The sequence below is a fragment of the Siphateles boraxobius genome, unplaced genomic scaffold (assembly GCF_051911475.1).
Source record: "Siphateles boraxobius isolate OS27281-9 unplaced genomic scaffold, OSU_SipBor_1 20, whole genome shotgun sequence".
In the NCBI taxonomy this organism is placed as follows: Eukaryota; Metazoa; Chordata; class Actinopteri; order Cypriniformes; family Leuciscidae; genus Siphateles; species Siphateles boraxobius.
This window is the reverse complement of record NW_027508811.1, coordinates 11,913,508-11,930,350: the sequence shown is the minus strand read 5'-3', so window position 1 is coordinate 11,930,350 and position 16,843 is coordinate 11,913,508. Positions and strand designations below refer to the sequence as shown.

The 16,843-nt window shown below is 35.9% G+C and overlaps 2 protein-coding genes across 3 annotated transcripts; both read right to left on the bottom strand.

The window, feature by feature from the left end:
- Window positions 1-291: 291 nt before the first annotated feature.
- wnt8b (wingless-type MMTV integration site family, member 8b) lies at window positions 292-7,305 on the bottom strand. The gene is made up of 6 exons (XM_077236345.1): window positions 7,235-7,305; window positions 6,693-6,726; window positions 5,171-5,309; window positions 4,355-4,480; window positions 2,345-2,487; window positions 292-1,376 (listed from the first exon to the last, which is right to left on the bottom strand). Exons 1-6 carry the CDS (start codon window positions 7,303-7,305, stop codon window positions 813-815), a joined length of 1,077 nt encoding a protein of 358 aa, XP_077092460.1. The 3' UTR covers window positions 292-812.
- A 1,463-nt stretch (window positions 7,306-8,768) lies between these two features.
- scdb (stearoyl-CoA desaturase b) lies at window positions 8,769-15,939 on the bottom strand. Of its 2 annotated transcripts, none has more exons than XM_077236804.1 (6): window positions 15,677-15,939; window positions 15,255-15,459; window positions 13,693-13,823; window positions 13,170-13,375; window positions 11,639-11,871; window positions 8,769-10,436 (listed from the first exon to the last, which is right to left on the bottom strand). In XM_077236804.1, exons 2-6 carry the CDS (start codon window positions 15,442-15,444, stop codon window positions 10,237-10,239), a joined length of 960 nt encoding a protein of 319 aa, XP_077092919.1. In that variant the 5' UTR covers window positions 15,445-15,459; window positions 15,677-15,939; the 3' UTR covers window positions 8,769-10,236. The 2 variants fall into 2 exon arrangements, with proteins under 2 accessions (XP_077092919.1, XP_077092918.1); XM_077236803.1 differs by lacking the exon at window positions 15,677-15,939 and adding an exon at window positions 15,536-15,657.
- Between the last annotated feature and the right edge of the window lie 904 nt (window positions 15,940-16,843).

Genomic DNA, 16,843 nt, shown 5'->3' with positions numbered 1-16,843 from the left:
TTAGGTCTGACCAACAGTCTACAGTAAATAATTTAATTTTACAATGTGTGGAACTGGGATTTACGATATGGACTTTCATTTTTTTACACTTAAAATGTCATTATTATTATTATGAAACACATTTATTTCTGAGCAAAATAAATTAGCAGAGGATGTTTTGCTACACAAACAACAAGTGGCTCAGTTAATTCAGATGCATTCACCTGATCTAAATGAATGAAAACATTGAAAGATGATACCTAGTACATCATTTTAATTATGAAAGCAACATAAAAAAACACATAGAAACAAACTATCATAGAAAAAACAGCACTATAGTATCTGTGCAATAAATTAACAATATACAAAGTGCTTCCTCTTATTTACAGTTCATATACAGTATCAGGGTAAAACTATTATCAGAATGCTAAAATCAGGCAAGAAAACATTAGGCAAGCAATGATTCTGATGGCATCTGGAGAAGTGGCCCGAATTGTGAATTCAAATCTCCTTTAAAAATTATCATTCCAATAAATGATCCATCAAAGTACATTACTGTTGGTGAATGAAAAGGTTATTCACAGTCTATTGTGCTATATATTCGTTAGATGCGGTGTTCAGTGCTATCCTACAATGTATACAGGAGTCATTTTGAATTGCTGTGGTGAAATAATACAGATCAAATATTTGTTTAAAGTATCAGCTCTGGAAGGTGTCCATTAAAGCATTCAGATGGACATTTGAGCTCATTTCATTCTCAAGCTCAGGGTGTATTGTAGGCAAAAATATCTGCTTAACTTCTAGACCACCGTAGCAAACAGTACAGAACATCTCTAGAGCTTCTTCTTCATCCGATAGCTTTTCCTGCGGCTGGCACTATCATTCGTGACCCGTTTGGCCCTCTTCACACAGTAGTACTTTGTGACCGTTTTGCGGCACTGCTCGCATTTTACAGCGCAACACCAGTGGAACTTGCAGTTGCAGCTGGACACGGTCTCGGCCCTGCGTTCATCCACAGCCAGGCCGCACTCTCCACACAGTCGCTTGCAGCTACGCTTCTCCCACTTGCTCAGATTCTTGCCCTTCCTCAAGCACTCGCGGCCCTCGGTGCCCGGCAAGCCCAGAGTGCGGTTCTCCAAGCAGTAGTCGGGGGAATCCTCCAAGTGCACCAGCTCTTTACGCGAGATGGAGCTGAAGGTCTCAGCGATCGCTCCGCGGCTGGCTGCGCTGTTCCCCGCGCCACGCAGCAGGTCCACCTTCACGGCCCTGTGATACTTCTCCTTTAGGTAGTTGCCCACCTCGCGAAACTCTGGCAACTGCAGCCAGCAGGTCTGAGTGGTGCAGCTGCCAGACACTCCATGGCACTTGCACGTCCTCTGCATGGTTCCTTTCACTGCCTGGTTGAAGAGAGGATCTCACGTTAAAGAACGCACTCATTCATGCATTCTAGAGGCAAATGTTCATGTTTCAAAACATTCTAATTAGGATTGAACTCATCAGTCGAAATATACAATGCGCTCTTTATAGGCACCCTATACATCCACTTAAACAAGCAGAAGAAAACTCTGAGTTAAGAGGAAGTGGTTCAAAGTTCAAGTCTGGGGATTTCTCTTTTCTTGGTGGTCGTACAAGAATTCCTGACTTCGGCTGAAACAAACAGCTGTCCTTAAAAAAGGAACGCCTCTTTTCTCATTCACTCGGCGCAAGACGCAGAATCAGGGTTTCACATCGAGCTAGATTGTTAGGCGCAGGAAAGGGGTGTATTTATTTTGCATAGCCATTGTCAACATGTTTTCTGTCATAGGCAGACCCAGTGGCAAGTCCATTGAGGAGGAAGTGAAAAAGAATTCTTTCACATTTTTTCAGTTACAATGATGCTCCAGGTGCCAATGAATTGACAAAACCTGCAGACGGGGCACAGACAGGATAAACAAAGAGCACTTGAACCACATGGCTGTGATCCCCGTGGCTCTCTCAAGTACAACAAAGACCAACATAAATGTAAGATCCTTATTGCAAGAATAAAACTAAACACTTATTTGGGAAGCAACAGAATACAGAACCTTTGCAATGTGCGGACCCCTAGGTCGTCTAATTAAGCTTGCACCACTGATCCCAAGAATCTCAAGTTAAGGCCTCGTCATAAAGGACATTCACAGGCTGTAAATAGGCCCTTCTGGTACAGCGCACACTCTATTGGGAGAACGAGTGGCACCTTGCTTATGGGGCCGTGAATGAAACTCTTGGGTGGTAAGCTATCATTAGAAGCACTGAAAAATTATTCAAAAGCCACTCTGCGAGCTGTTGGTGGCCAACAGATATGCCTGAAATTTAGGCCCCAGCCAGCCCAGATGACTTGATGTACCTTGCGTCCTACTTCGTTGTTGTGCAGGTTCATGGCGGCTCGTGCGTCCTGTCCGGTTTCCAGTGCATCCACAAACTGCTTGGAGATCGCCTCTCCGAATCCCACGTTATCGCTGCAGCCTCCCCATAGCCATCCCTGACCACCTGAGATGACAACAGAATGTTTTTGCTAGAATAAATTGAACATTTCCATTTCCACTGTGACATCTAATTTTTAAAAATTCCTTTCCTGCATTTATGGCACAATATTGATTACCAGAAAAAAATATTTCCACTTGTCCACCTTTTTCCTTAAAAACTATGAGTGGGGCCAATTATTGGAGAATTTAAGAGCAAAATGTTTAAGCTTATAATATAATTATATTTATACACTTAAAAAAATGGGGTTAGTAAGGTTTTTCTTTTAAAAAAATCAATACTTTTATTCAGCAAGGATGCATTAAATGCTGTTTTTGTGAATTTTATATTCATCAAAGAATCCTGAAAAAGATATTAAGCAGACTTTTTTATAATGTATTCTTACTTAAAATAATTTTTAAAATGTTTTTTGTGCACCAAATCAGCATATTAGAATGATTTCTGAAAGATCATGTTACACTGAAAACTGGAGTAAAGGCTGCTGAAAATTCAACTTTGCCATCATAGGAATAAATTACATTTTAAAATGACAATAGAAAACAGTTACACAATATTTTACATTTATTCAATTTTTTATCAAATAGATGCAGCCTGAACAGTAGTAGGTATATGAAGACTTCAGATGCAAAAGCCTCTAAGTTCATCTAAAGTTTTTGTTTAATATTAACATTTTTATCAGGCTCCTATGTATAGGTTTCTACCTATATACCGACATTTCTGAATGGGCTGAGGCTGGGATTTAGCGTTTGAAGTGAAAGTATTTGATGAACGTATACTATGTGCAGAGAGCATTCACTCATTATTATCTAATTTTTGACAGAGGTGGCTTTTAGAGGCTTTTGCATCGGAGGTCTTCATATAAAAGCACTTACATTAATGGGATAGTTCACCCAAAAATGAAAATTCTGGCATTCATTTCTCACCCTCATGTCCTTCCAAATCCATAAGACTTTTGTTCATCTCCGGAACACAAATTAAGATATTTTAATGAAATCTGAAAGCACTTCCTGTCCCGCCATAGACAGCTACGCAACTGACACTTTGACGCTTCAAAAAGTTCATAAAGAGATCATCAAACTAATCCAATGAAATGAGAAGTTTAGTCCAAATTTCCTGAAGATCACTTTATATGATAAACAGATTGAATTTTGGCTTTTATTCACATAAACACTGATCAGCGAACATAAACAGAAGCTCAACCAAACCGGCCTGATGCACGAGAACAAACCTCATTGGTTCTTGCGGAAACTCAAACGTGCTGCATAACACGAGAATGAACCTCACTGGTTCTCACGTGTCAAGCGAACATGCTTGATCTTCCGTTTACCACAACTGATGTGCAGGTTGATGAATGTTTGTATGTGAATAAAAGCCTAAATTTAATCTATTCATCTTATAAAGTTGGACTAAAAAAAAAATTTGACTAACCACTCCATTCACATGGATTTGTTTTACGATCTCTTCATGAAGTTTTGAAGCTTCAAAGTGATGCTTAGCTGTCAATGAAGGGACAGAAATCGCTCAGATTCCATCAAAAACATCCTCATTTGTGTTTCGAAGATGAACAAAAGTCTTACAGGTTTGGAACAGCATCAGGGTAAGTAATTGATGACAGAATTTTCATTTTTAGGTGAACTATCCCTTTAAAATGTTCTGTTAAAACTTGTGTTTTATTTGAACTGTGATGTTGTTCTCATACTTTCTAGAGTTGTTTTAACGTTTTAGCCATTAGATTTTCATGGGAACAAAGTTGTAAAACTGAATATAGCTTTAAAGAAAAAAAAGTTAGTAAGTGATTGGTTCTGAAAAATGATGTTAACATGCTTAACCCAGAACATTGACTTTCCATCTATGTTGAGGCGTAGTTTATCACCTCGCTGGCCGTTCCTGGTGTCATCACATCCGCAGTTATCAAAGTCACCGAGGCTGCAGTTCCTGGTGAGGGTATACATGACTCCAGCAGAGCTGATGGCATGGAAAAACGCTGTTTCTCTGTTTGCTGTGATTAGAAACAACACTGAAATTAATATTCAGTACAAATGCCATTTTATTTATCTGGTCTATGAAATACAATGTTCTATGTATGCTGGTCAAATACTAGTGCATGTAATTTTTAGTAACATCCTGAACACCATAAATCATGATTTACTCAGATGCTTAGCATCTATCTCAGTAGGGATGGCTTTTGACTCTTATTTCCCCTGCATCAAACAGAGAGTAGCGCTGTTGGTCTACTCTCATATACATGTATTGTCGGTCTGGGGTCGGCACTGGACTGCGACAGGTCCTCTGTTTGGCACTTCAGGAATGCTTAATGAAAGGAGTCTGAAGCAAACCTTTGACCCACACCCTTTGACTTGAGAGGGCGTCCATTTCACTCACTCATTCTGATGCACAATATCCCCATGGTGGCTTTTCCTTGCCTATTAACAGACCGGGTTTAATTGACTCAAGAATGCAGTGTTTTCAGGCACATCAACATTGGGAGATGCTTCTCTGTGCTTTAAGCAGGATCAATGTGTTTGTTTTAAGAGCCGTTTCTGTGATTGATACAGATGGGCTTTGAGTCACTAAACACACAGTATACATAAAACACACTTGCACTTTTATTCTATTAACATTTTTAAAGATCTGAAAGCACAATATATATATATATAAAATGATCATCAACAGAGGTCATAGTTCTCACCGCTTCTGAGTCCACTGTGGGTGGAGAGCTGAAGAGCCCTCTCCGGGCAGTTCCAGCGGTCCCACGCAAACTGATACTTGCACTCTTCAATCCCACTTTGAGCTCCTGCGGCCACACTGCTGGAGTAGATCAAGTAGGCCTGAAACAATGCAAACCACACAAAAAGATTTGGAATGAAATACACACTCACTATGAAGTGGTTACAAAAAAAAACTCTTTTAAAAATACTTTTAATTCTCAGCATGCACAATTCATATATAAATGCACCTGTAAGTTAATTTATTAAATTATTATATTTAAAAGTTGCTGTGGAACAAGAGTGAAATATTTTCATTTAATATTTAATTCATTTAAAACTTTAATATCATTTTTAAAATATTATTATAGATATAATGGAGTCATTTCCATGCTTTTTGATGTTTTAGATAACACTTTACAATAAGGTTTCATTTCTTTACATAAGTTATCTTCATTTTTTAACATGAGCTTACGCTAAACAGTTCTTCTACAGGATTTATTAATCTTAGTTAATGTTAACATTTACTAATATATCATTAAAATCAAAATTTGTATCTGGTAACATTAGTTAATGCACTGTGAAATAACATGAATGAGCAATAAACAATTGTTATTTTATTAACCAACATTAACAAATAATAAATGCAGTAAAAATATATATGAATCATAGTAAGTTAATTAATGCATTAATTAATGTTAACAAATTAGTATTTATAGTTAAGTGTTACCTAAAAATGTAAAAAGCACGAAAATGGCCTCATTGTCTATAATAATAATTATATTAAAGGTTTAAATATGTTGTATGAATGTAAATATTTCCCTATCGTTCAACAGTGGTCTAAAATATATGTTTGCTGGATATGCTTTTTTATATGTTTAAAAAAAGAGCACCAAAACAACACATTAAAGTAGGGTAACTGTTTGTGTGTGTGTGTGTGTGTGTGTGTGTGTGTGTGTGTGTGTGTGTGTGTGTGTGTGTGTGTGTGTTTTTATGTAATTGTTTTTTTTCTTCTTGTAGTTCCACAGAAATACAAACTCAGAGATTGATCAGAAATGCACACAAAACAATAAACAAAAAGGGTCTATGTGACTGTGAAACTGTGGTTCATACAATCTAATATGTCTCAAGTGGTTTAGAAGAGACAGCACCACAAGTGCTCTCACGGGCGGCTGGGTTGCTAATGATGACCACCCACCAAAGGCCCCTTCCCTTGCCACTCAGTAAAAGTCCTCACAACTTCACATTGTGAATGAGCTGAAGTGTGTGAAAGCTATATGGTCCAGTCCACCCCAAGCAGCAAGTAATACCTAGTCCACAAAGATACATTTTCAAGAAATGCAACACCCGTGATGGTGTGCGAATCTTTTTAATTTGCCACTTGCTTGCATTGTGATCACAGGGTCACCATCAAACATTAACTACCCAAATCCATAAATGATATCAACATTTTGAAGTTTCTCTCTCCTGGTAAAGATCAGCAAAGATCAAAAGATGTTGGCTTACCTTTGGGCCAGTCATCAGGAAATTATTCACTGACCTGGAAGATAGAGCAGCCTATAAGTCAGATAACCCAAAACTTGCATGTATTCCCTTTGGCATTACAAGTAACACTTAACATTGATAAAACATAATTTTTAAACAATTTAAAATAAGTTTATCTAATTACAAATAGTCATACTGATCTTAAAAGTACATTGTGTGTCATATGTAAATATGTATATATATATATATATATATATATATATATATATATATATATATATATATATATGACACACAATTTCACACAATTTCTTTATATAACATCACAATGTAAGTTAAAAAAGAAGAACATAGCTTCATAGCTTCTCCTCATGCATGCTAACCAATGAAACGAGGCTCAAAGCTTCTTTATCACGGAACATAACAGAAAACCGATCAGTTGAAGTCTCTGTTTCACCCCGATTTATTAATCCAGAAATTAGCACAGTATGTAAACGTTCGATATATAAATTCAATTAATTATTCAATCGCCTGCCTAAAATAAAATGAAACGCCGAACTCACCAACTGCAGCAAGACTTCATGTGAGCCATCAGGATGAAAGCGTAATAATAAAACTCCAAATGCATGAACATCCTGAGAGAGGACTGGCAGAATTATCTTCACCTTGGAAAGCAGAGGGGTCTGCAAGAGCTCTTTATAACCTACATCCAGAATTCAGAGGCTGGGGGTCTCATGTGTGAGCCAAGGGGGTTCTGAAATGGAGCTCCTCTCATCCCAACAAGAGATTATCTACTTAATTAAAGATTTTCCCTTTTCTTACTCGTTCAGCCAATCAGAACTATTGTACCAGAGAGAGATTGAAATGATCAAAAGGGCACCCTGGGTTCCTCCAGGACAAATAGCTGGGAAGAGCTCCCTGTGTGCTAACAGTTGGAGTGAATTAATATGAAATCAGGTTGGCATCTCTAAGGTTGTGCCTTAAAACTCAATTTCAAGAGCAGCATGAAAGGGACTGATACAGTAGGCTACGTGGTTGATAACGCTCATGGATTAGGCTACACATTATCTACTGGATCAAACGACAAATGTTATTTGTAGCGTTCACAGGAATGTATAGGCAAGTTAAATTCAAACTTATGAATAGAGATTTTTAGATCCGCTGAAATCCGGTTAAATGCACAGAAAGGCTGATAAATTCAATTTCAGTAAAATAGTTTAAAAAATAATTGGCTAGGACAGGGGCTAACTTTTTTTGTTTAGCCTGACTGCGTTAAAAGTGTTTATATATTTATATATATATAGGCTGTATTATTAGCTTACTGTTTTAAAACGGCACAATGCTAAATGTATCCATGAGCGCGAGCGAGGAATTGAATTAAAAGATGGAATTAACATTGATGAGGAGGATAATCGACACAATTGTGTTTGCCTTTCTTAAGGAGGACTTCATAACTCTTTTTAAATTGTTCTTTTACCTTTTCTCTCAGTTTAGTCCTTAGCTGACGCTTCATGACCTTTAGGTTCAGATTCTTTGACGTCCGCGTATCTTCTCTTGTGCAAATTAGGATAAGGAAAGTTATTTGCGAGATTCCAGAGGGATGTTTTTGGATTAGGCTTTGAAAGGCTTTCATATGAAGCAAAGCGAATTTTCCACTATATTCTAAATCCACTGTTTGGTCTATTTGAATGCGAGGATTAATGTTATCAATGAAAATGTCAAACAATATATATATGTTTTGTGGTTTTGGCATGTGGTCGCAAGTTTTTACTTTTTTTCCCCATAGATGAAATATAAATAAAACTTCAGTAGCAACCAATGGGTCTAGTATCAGTTTTCAGATTTAAATGTTAATAGGCTAACTATTTTCTTTTAATTTAGGGTTCCATAGAAAACCATTATTTTATGTTAAAACATGTTTCAGGAAGCTTATGCAGCGCTATATAGACGCGCACGGGTGAACGTTTTATTCATTGGATGAATCACAATGAATAAATCTGTATTTGATTTTTTGTCTTAAAAATGACATCCATTTATCATAAATGATTTATGAATATACAATATGGTCGGTGTGCCAAAAGAAGGTTCGTTGATACATTTTCAGACATACACACATTTTATTCAATTAAGAAAAGATTAATATTGATTCATAACAAAACTCATGGTACAACTCGTAAAACTCTCCCACTTATAGAAATTGTGGTTTGTGGTACATGAAACAACATTCCTTGAAAATGTGCCCATTAAGGCTCCCAGACATCAAAGGTCACTGTATAAATAATTGAGCTGTAAAATATAGTCAATTTGTCTTTTTCCATGGGTGAATGTTTTAAATATAGGATTTGTTGAGAATTTTTTCTTATATTTGGAGAAATTTAACAACCTATCATACAATTATGAGAAGGAATATTTGTAGGTTGTCATTCATTCATCACAGAAGAGAAAAGAGCCCACCCCGAATGATACATCTGATTTAAAACTTCATTAGTTTATAACAATTCTTCTGATGCGATACATCATTTTTGCATTTTCATTTTTGAGTCTAACCCAAAATCTCCCTATTCTATAAGGCAAAGGGAAAGATACTATCTGATGAAGACAATTAAATATTCCAATCCTTGGATTATTATATAATAAGGACAAATAAATGTCCTGTGATAAATCTGCCACAATAAATGCACCTTAAAACATTTACCCTAACAGATACATTTCTTTCAAAATATTTTCTAGTTAAATATTTTCCAAAATACTAGAAATAGTCATTTGGTGCTTCAATGTATTTAATTAGAAAAGAGGTCACCATATTCCTGGTCACCACATTTGCCAGGTACTCTTTTCAAGGACCAAAAGAGGCCATGGAAACCCGAGATAGAGAGCTATGCAATATGGAAAATGAAATACAAATTTCTGATGAATTGCTCATTTAACTTGAGAAAAATTCCTCATTATAACCACCACTGATCTGAAGACATTTGCATTGCCATGTAGAATAATTTATTTAAATAATAATAATGTGAATAAATATGATCAATAATGCCAGTAAGATGTATTTACATGTATAGGCATACTGTCAGTACTAATAAAACTATTTGAAACAGAACTTATCACTGATCATGGTGTTGTGCACACTGTTGGGTGTATCACCTAAGAAAATGTAGTGCCAATATATTAATAGCTTAACTTAATTTTACAGCTTGCATAGCTCTCTGGAATGATTTTTTAAATCAGAACCGTAACTGCTAAGCCAGAGAAACCTATTCATGAGAGGGGCTGTAATGAGGCACATGGCTGTTAAACTAGTGAAGTACCATCTCTTGCCTCTTGAGGCAGACTGAGACATAATTATCCTCCCAATAATGGCCTTTACCTTCTCCAAAAATAATCCCCCACAATCATGAAAAGGAAAGAATTCTTAAGAACACATATTAGTCCAACACACTCTAGAGCTTCTTATGTCATATGAGAGTGTATACAGATCAATCTTCACATACAAAATGCTTTTGTATATGTTGGCTTATAACTTTTTTTTGTTTGTTTTGTTTGTTTTTGATATCTAATGATAAAATCAACCACTTTTGTGGCTGCCATCACCGGTGCGTTGAACGCGGGCTATGATGGTCTCATGAGTTACCCTCTTGCAATCCTTGGCCAGCCCAAAGAAGCACATAAGATCGATAAACGCTTTGGTCAGGTTCAGCCGACTGCCAAACTCACTTGTAGCATAATCATGGGGGAATGTGTGATGGTAGTTGTGAAATCCTTCACCTGAAATTAAATTGCATATTTAAAAGTTTATTTCAAGTTTATTTCAAATAAATGCTGTTTATTTAAAATAAAATAAAATTCTTTCTATTCATCAATAATCCTGAAAAAAATGTATCACGGTTTCCACAAAAAATTAAACAGCACAACTGTTTTTAACATAGATAATAATGAGAAATGTTTTTGAGCACCAAATCAGCATATTAGAATGATTTCTGAAGGATCATCACAGTGTTGGGGGTAACACGTTACAAGTAACTTGAGTTACATAATCAGATTACTTTTTTAGGTAATGAGTAAAGTAACGCATTACTTTTAAACTTACAACAAAATATCTGAGATTCTTTTTTCAGATAAGTAACGCAAGTTAATTTGTTTTGCCGTTTATTGACCTCTACTGTACTGGCGTGAATTTGCATTTCCTTCAGTCTGAGGCATGTTCATTTCACTTCTGGTGTGATCCTTCAGTCTGAGGCATGTTCATTTCACTTCTGGTGTGAAAGGACCTTTACATTTGCCAAAAATATAACTTTTTTGTTATTAAAAAGCAATACAAGCAAGCGTTAAATTTGCCTAGCCTTGGTGAGAAAAAGAAACGCAAAAACTATCTTGCCATAAAAAGGCATGCAATTAGTTACCTTTCCAGTGAGTAAGCAATACTTTTAAAAATAACTTTCCCCAACACTGATCATGTGACACTGAAGACTGCAGTAATGGCTGCTGAAAAATCAGCTTTGCCATCACAGGAATACATTGCATTTTAAAATACATTAAAATAGAAAACAGTTATTTTAAATTGCAATAATATTTCACAATATTACAGTTTTTACTGTCATCTTGATTAAATAAAAGCAGCCTTGGTGAGCAGAAGAGACTTGTTAAAAACAAATATTACTGACCACCAACTTTTGAATGGTGCATACTGTTGCTGTTCGGTTTACTTGTGTATTCAAATTCAAAATCCTGTACTTTTTTGTGATTGAATGCGTCTGTTTAGCTTTAATAATATTAATATTACTTAATATATACTATTTATATGTTTTATTTAAAAAAAAATTAAGCAACTTATCTGCGTCAATATTTTTACATATATGTTAACGAGTAAATGTGCAAACCAGAAGATTTTTAAAAAGTTCTTAATTAATAAATTATGAATGAATGATTAAATGAATATTAAGCTGGAAAATAAAAGACATTGCTCTTACCAATGGCACTGAAGGCAACAAACTTGTTCTCTCTAGGATTGATGTTGTTGTCATAGGGCCTCATTCCCCACATGTGAGCTGCACTGTTGACCAGCCAGGTCGCATTAAGGACCACAGTGTATCTCAACAGACAAGGGACAAAGTAACTGGTCAAAAGACTCTCTTCCCAAAAATACCAAGGTACAAGCGTGGGGAAGAGAAAGCACATCACCACCACAGCTAACTTGTAATGCCTAGGGACAGAGAAATGTAAGATATTCAAAACAAACATTCCGATTGCTATTCTTCTACTGTATGAAACAGATTTTCTGAATTAACAACAGCTGTTAAACCTCAGCTAAACCACAACACAGTTTGAAATGCTGAAATCTGGCAAGACACATTCTTAAACCCTTATCAAAAAGCTCAACACTTTTTCTGTTGGACGTCATTCAAAGTGATGGAAAGGGATATTGATTATTCCACACTAGCTAGTGCCAAATATGTGGCCTGGTTCAGATGGCCACTCCTAATGACGGGGTCACAGAGGTGTAGTCAATATTTTAAATTAAAAAAAACGTTTTAGCTAATAAGAACTGACAAAACCTGGATCAAAGTTTGTCCTGTCGTGTACAGGTTTTCAACCAGTAAATACTGATTAAATTATTCAGCGATATTGTATCAGATTTAGGGCTAGATTTACTAACAGCTTGCACCAGCACAAACCGTCTTTTGATGTAAAAAAAACTACTGTCAGGATTTACAAATACACACAGTGAAAAATCTGCGATGAAAGGGTGTGGAAATAGGAATTTTTGTATTTGCGCTCTCACGCTAACTTGCCCTGTTTAGTAAATCTGGCCCATAGTGTTCATCAATTGAACCAGTTTTGAGCTTATCCAAATATATAAATCAAAACAGAAGATTTTTAAAAGCTAAAATAAAGCATCATTAAATTATATTATTATAAGAGGAAAACGTTTTATGAAGAATGTATTTGTAATTTTTTCAGTGGTAATTATGTCAATACAAAAGTAGTGTATATATTCCACTGTTCAAAAGTTTGAGGTCGGTCAGAAGAAAAAGTTTCTCTGCATTTATTGGATCAAAAATACATTCAAATAGTAATTGAGAAATGTTATTAAATTTTTTCTATTGTGTAATATTTTAAAGTGTAATATTTTATATATTCCTGTGATAGTAAAGCTGAATTACTCCAGTCTTCAGTGTCACATGATGCTTCAGAAATATTCTAATATGCTGATTTCTTGTCATTATATATATATATATATATATATATATATATATATATATATATATATATATATTAAAATACTTTGATGAATAGAAAGTTCAATAGAACAGCATTTATTTAAAATATAAACCTTGGTCTAATTCTAAAGGTCTTTACTGTCGACTTTGATCAATTTAATGCGTCCTACCTGACTAAAAATACAAATTTCTTTAAAAAAAATTTACTGACCCCAAACTTTTGAACTTTAGGTGATAAGATTTATAAAACTGAATCGAAGGGTCACATTTTCTTACTGACCTTCTCTGAAACATTACAACCCAATCTGCTTTAAGGTCAGTGAGCTCCAGCTTACGTCCTTTCTCAATAACTTCTGGGTGTTTGCGGACCAGCAACCAGCCGATGTGAGAAAAGAAGAATCCTCTGCGGGCATTGTGTGGGTCCGCATCAGTCTCAGAAAACTTGTGGTGGGCACGATGATCTCTGGCCCACTCATAGACATCATTCTAAAAGGATATAAGTAAACATCAGTCGAGTACAAGTGAATGAAAGCTGCAAAAAGAAAAATAAACCCATCCAGCAAGTATAAGTACTTTTATCCAAAGTGACTTACAGTCCACATTTTACAGGGACAATCTCAGGTGAACATCCTGGGGTTAATTGCTTTGCTCAAAGGGCACAATGGTGATCGTTTGGCTCTTGTGAGGTTTGAACCTACTAACCCAGATCTTTAACCACTACACCCAACCACCTCCATCTGAACTGTATTTACATTGCATAATTTAATGTGGAATATGGTTTCATTCACTTAAAAATGTTTTACCTGAAAAGCCATAGAGTTTGCAACCGCTAGGAAGATTCGTAATGGCACTGAGGCTTTGTAGGACCTGTGGCTCCAAAGGCGATGGGCACCGGCGGTTATTCCAAGAGCACTTACCATGAAACACACTCCCGCTGTCACATTAAGAGAGAAAACAGAAAAGAATGTTTAAAAACGCATTAGCCTGAACTACACACAGATTCAGATGACACTGAAGACTGGAGTAATTCAGCTTTACTATCACAGGAATTTATAAAATATTACATTTTAAAATATGACACAATAGAATTTTTTTTTATAACATTTCTGACATTCTGTCAGAGGACAAGGCTGCAAAGGATGTGGGATAACAGGCCACAGACTGTGAAGAAGGCCACACTGTTATGACCCCGCTCAATTTACAATGGAGAGCCTATTTCAACAGCAATTGTTCTTTGTTTGTCAGGGTGCAATATTATGCGTTGCATTTTGGTTGGATTTCAAGTTACTCACGGGACTGTCTCACTATCACTCACACACACTTATAATGTTTTTACCATTGTTCTACATAACAAATTTAGCTGAGACATAGCGGCCTGACCTTCACTTTCACATTAATGATAATATCTAAGAATAGTAATCACAACTTTAAATCTGTAACAAAATAAATTCACCTGCCTGGTGAAAAAAAGGGGAACCAGGGAGTGTTTTTCCATCTAACCTGTTATGCATAAGCTATAGGTGTTAAAAACTATCACACAAGACCACCAGCCTCCTGTGAGGTGACAGCAGACATTGTGAGGATGTATAAAAATATAAAAGATTTACAGGACTATTCTGAGCTAAGAAAGTAAGATTGAGTCTGATTTATCATTTGATTTGTAATCATGTTAATGGATGTTAAATGGCAGAACTGAGGTCATCCAAATCAACAGATTGTCATGTTTAATTTGATATAAAATCCACACTAATATAAACATTTCCAAAACACTTCTACTGTACACATTTAGCGCAAAAAAGACTTTTACTGAACATAATTGTTTAAGTGACTTATTATCAGCCGATTTGTCTCAATATAGTTTATTTCTATTTTTTTCCCATATTTTATTAACAGGTTTGAATTAAATCTGTATTATATGTTTAAATGGGGGTTATGTGGGGATGGCATTGTAAATACTTACAAGTAGCCTACTTATATTATAATATAATACTATAAGTATATACTTATAGTATTTGATTATCACAATAAGTTAAGGCACACAATTTAAAATATCCATATTTGTTTGTGTTACAGATCACCCTGGCCTGGTAGGCTGTAGGTTGTAACAATAACACTAACATTACATTAGTTTAAAGAATTTAGATACAAATGTTAGATTTTTTAGCAAACAAAGATAGGAATATTATAAGCCTGAGATGCATGAAAACATAGAGTTACAGATAGGCCTTTTACATAATCTATAGCCTACATTACCTTAAGCCATACAATAGAAACGTAATAAACACAGGAACAGGTTGTTATTACAAACCTAAAAAAAAAACCAATCAGTTCAATTACAGAGTCAGAATAAGCGCAGCATACTCACTCCATATGACCGTTAAGAAAGAGACAGATGGAAGAAGCGTCAATCCATAAAGAGCTCCTATGTGCAATAGAGTCATTAATATAACGTTTCTCCAAACGATTTGTGCTGGAGATTTCGGGCCCTGTTTCTCCTCATAAGCATCATCATAAACATCCTCTGTCGTCGTCGTCGTTTCGGCCATTGCTTTCATGCTCGTTGCTGTCTCCTGTAAAGAGAACGAGTCGATTATATTTTCACGACCGTCGGCAAAGAAGAGTCATCTACCATTTCAATTAACTTACTATTATTTTAAAAGACAAATCCCTTAAACCATTCATACAATGAATACATATTAAATTCTGCGCAAAATGGGTGTGACTTCTGTCACAAAAATAGGCACGCGATGAAATAAACGCACATTCACGCAACTGCTACGCGCTTACCTTGTTTCCGATACAACTGTAAAAAATGATCGCAATTTGATTGATGCGAGCAGGTTCTCCCGTCGAGTGAATGAATTTTTTTTTTGCTTGTATAAGCCTCTGAATTCGTTTAAAATGATGCAATTGGGCGAGGCTGAAAGGATGCCATCCAGCCCTACCAGTTTCATTGGTTGCTCGGTTATCTGATGTTCATGATGTGGACGCCATGGACGCTGGTTTTTTGATAGCCAACACCTCCGCTGTTTAATCTCGCTGTGTTATACAGATCCGGTCAGAACAAAGCTTGTGCCTTTTAATGCCCTTGGGTAAATTAGGAAATGCAGGTCTTTGCATTTCTAGCACAACGATAGGCTATTTCCTAAATCAATATGGCTTTTTTGCCAAAACAATGTTTTTATTACCAGAGACATAAAAATTGATATGTTATGGGCATCGGTATGAATATAGAATTGCTATGAATGCACATGCTGTAAATTTGGCACTGTTTCAATGTAATACTTTCTGCATGAGCATATCGGTAGTCTAAATGTGGTGAGTGTAGGCTACTGTATTGCCATTGATGGTTCCATGAAGAACTTTAACAACCATGGAACTTTTTCATTGCACAAAATGTTCTTTGTTTTGGAAAAAGTTTCAGTTCTTTTAAGATCTTGTTCACTGAAAGGTTCTCTGGGGAACCCAAAATGGTTGAAAATCTGAACTGCTTTTTTGGACTAGGCTACAGTAAGCCTTATATATAGGCTACAATGCAAATGTGATTTAAATGCAAACATTAAAATATTCTCCAAGAATAAGAGATTATTTTGTTGCTAGTTCAGGCCTACTGGTGGTAAATATGTTCCATCCTCTATGTTTCCAACATGTCATTCCTCTAAAGAGCTACTCGAGCTAAAACAGTTAAGGTTTCCTCAAGAGAGGAAAGTATTGATCTTTATGTGCTAAAATGACAACTCTATAGTTCTTCAAATAGGCAGTGGGAAAGGGGCTACAATAATTTCCAATAACCGGATCTCATCTCTAATTTCAAAATGTACTGCTGAATGCATTACTGTAATTGAATGGGATTGTATTTTGCACTCATATTAACTGTGACATAGGGTACTGCACAAAACAGCTTAGCCTTGTGAATCTGCTCAACAATCAACTTTACATAATGTTTTCTCAATC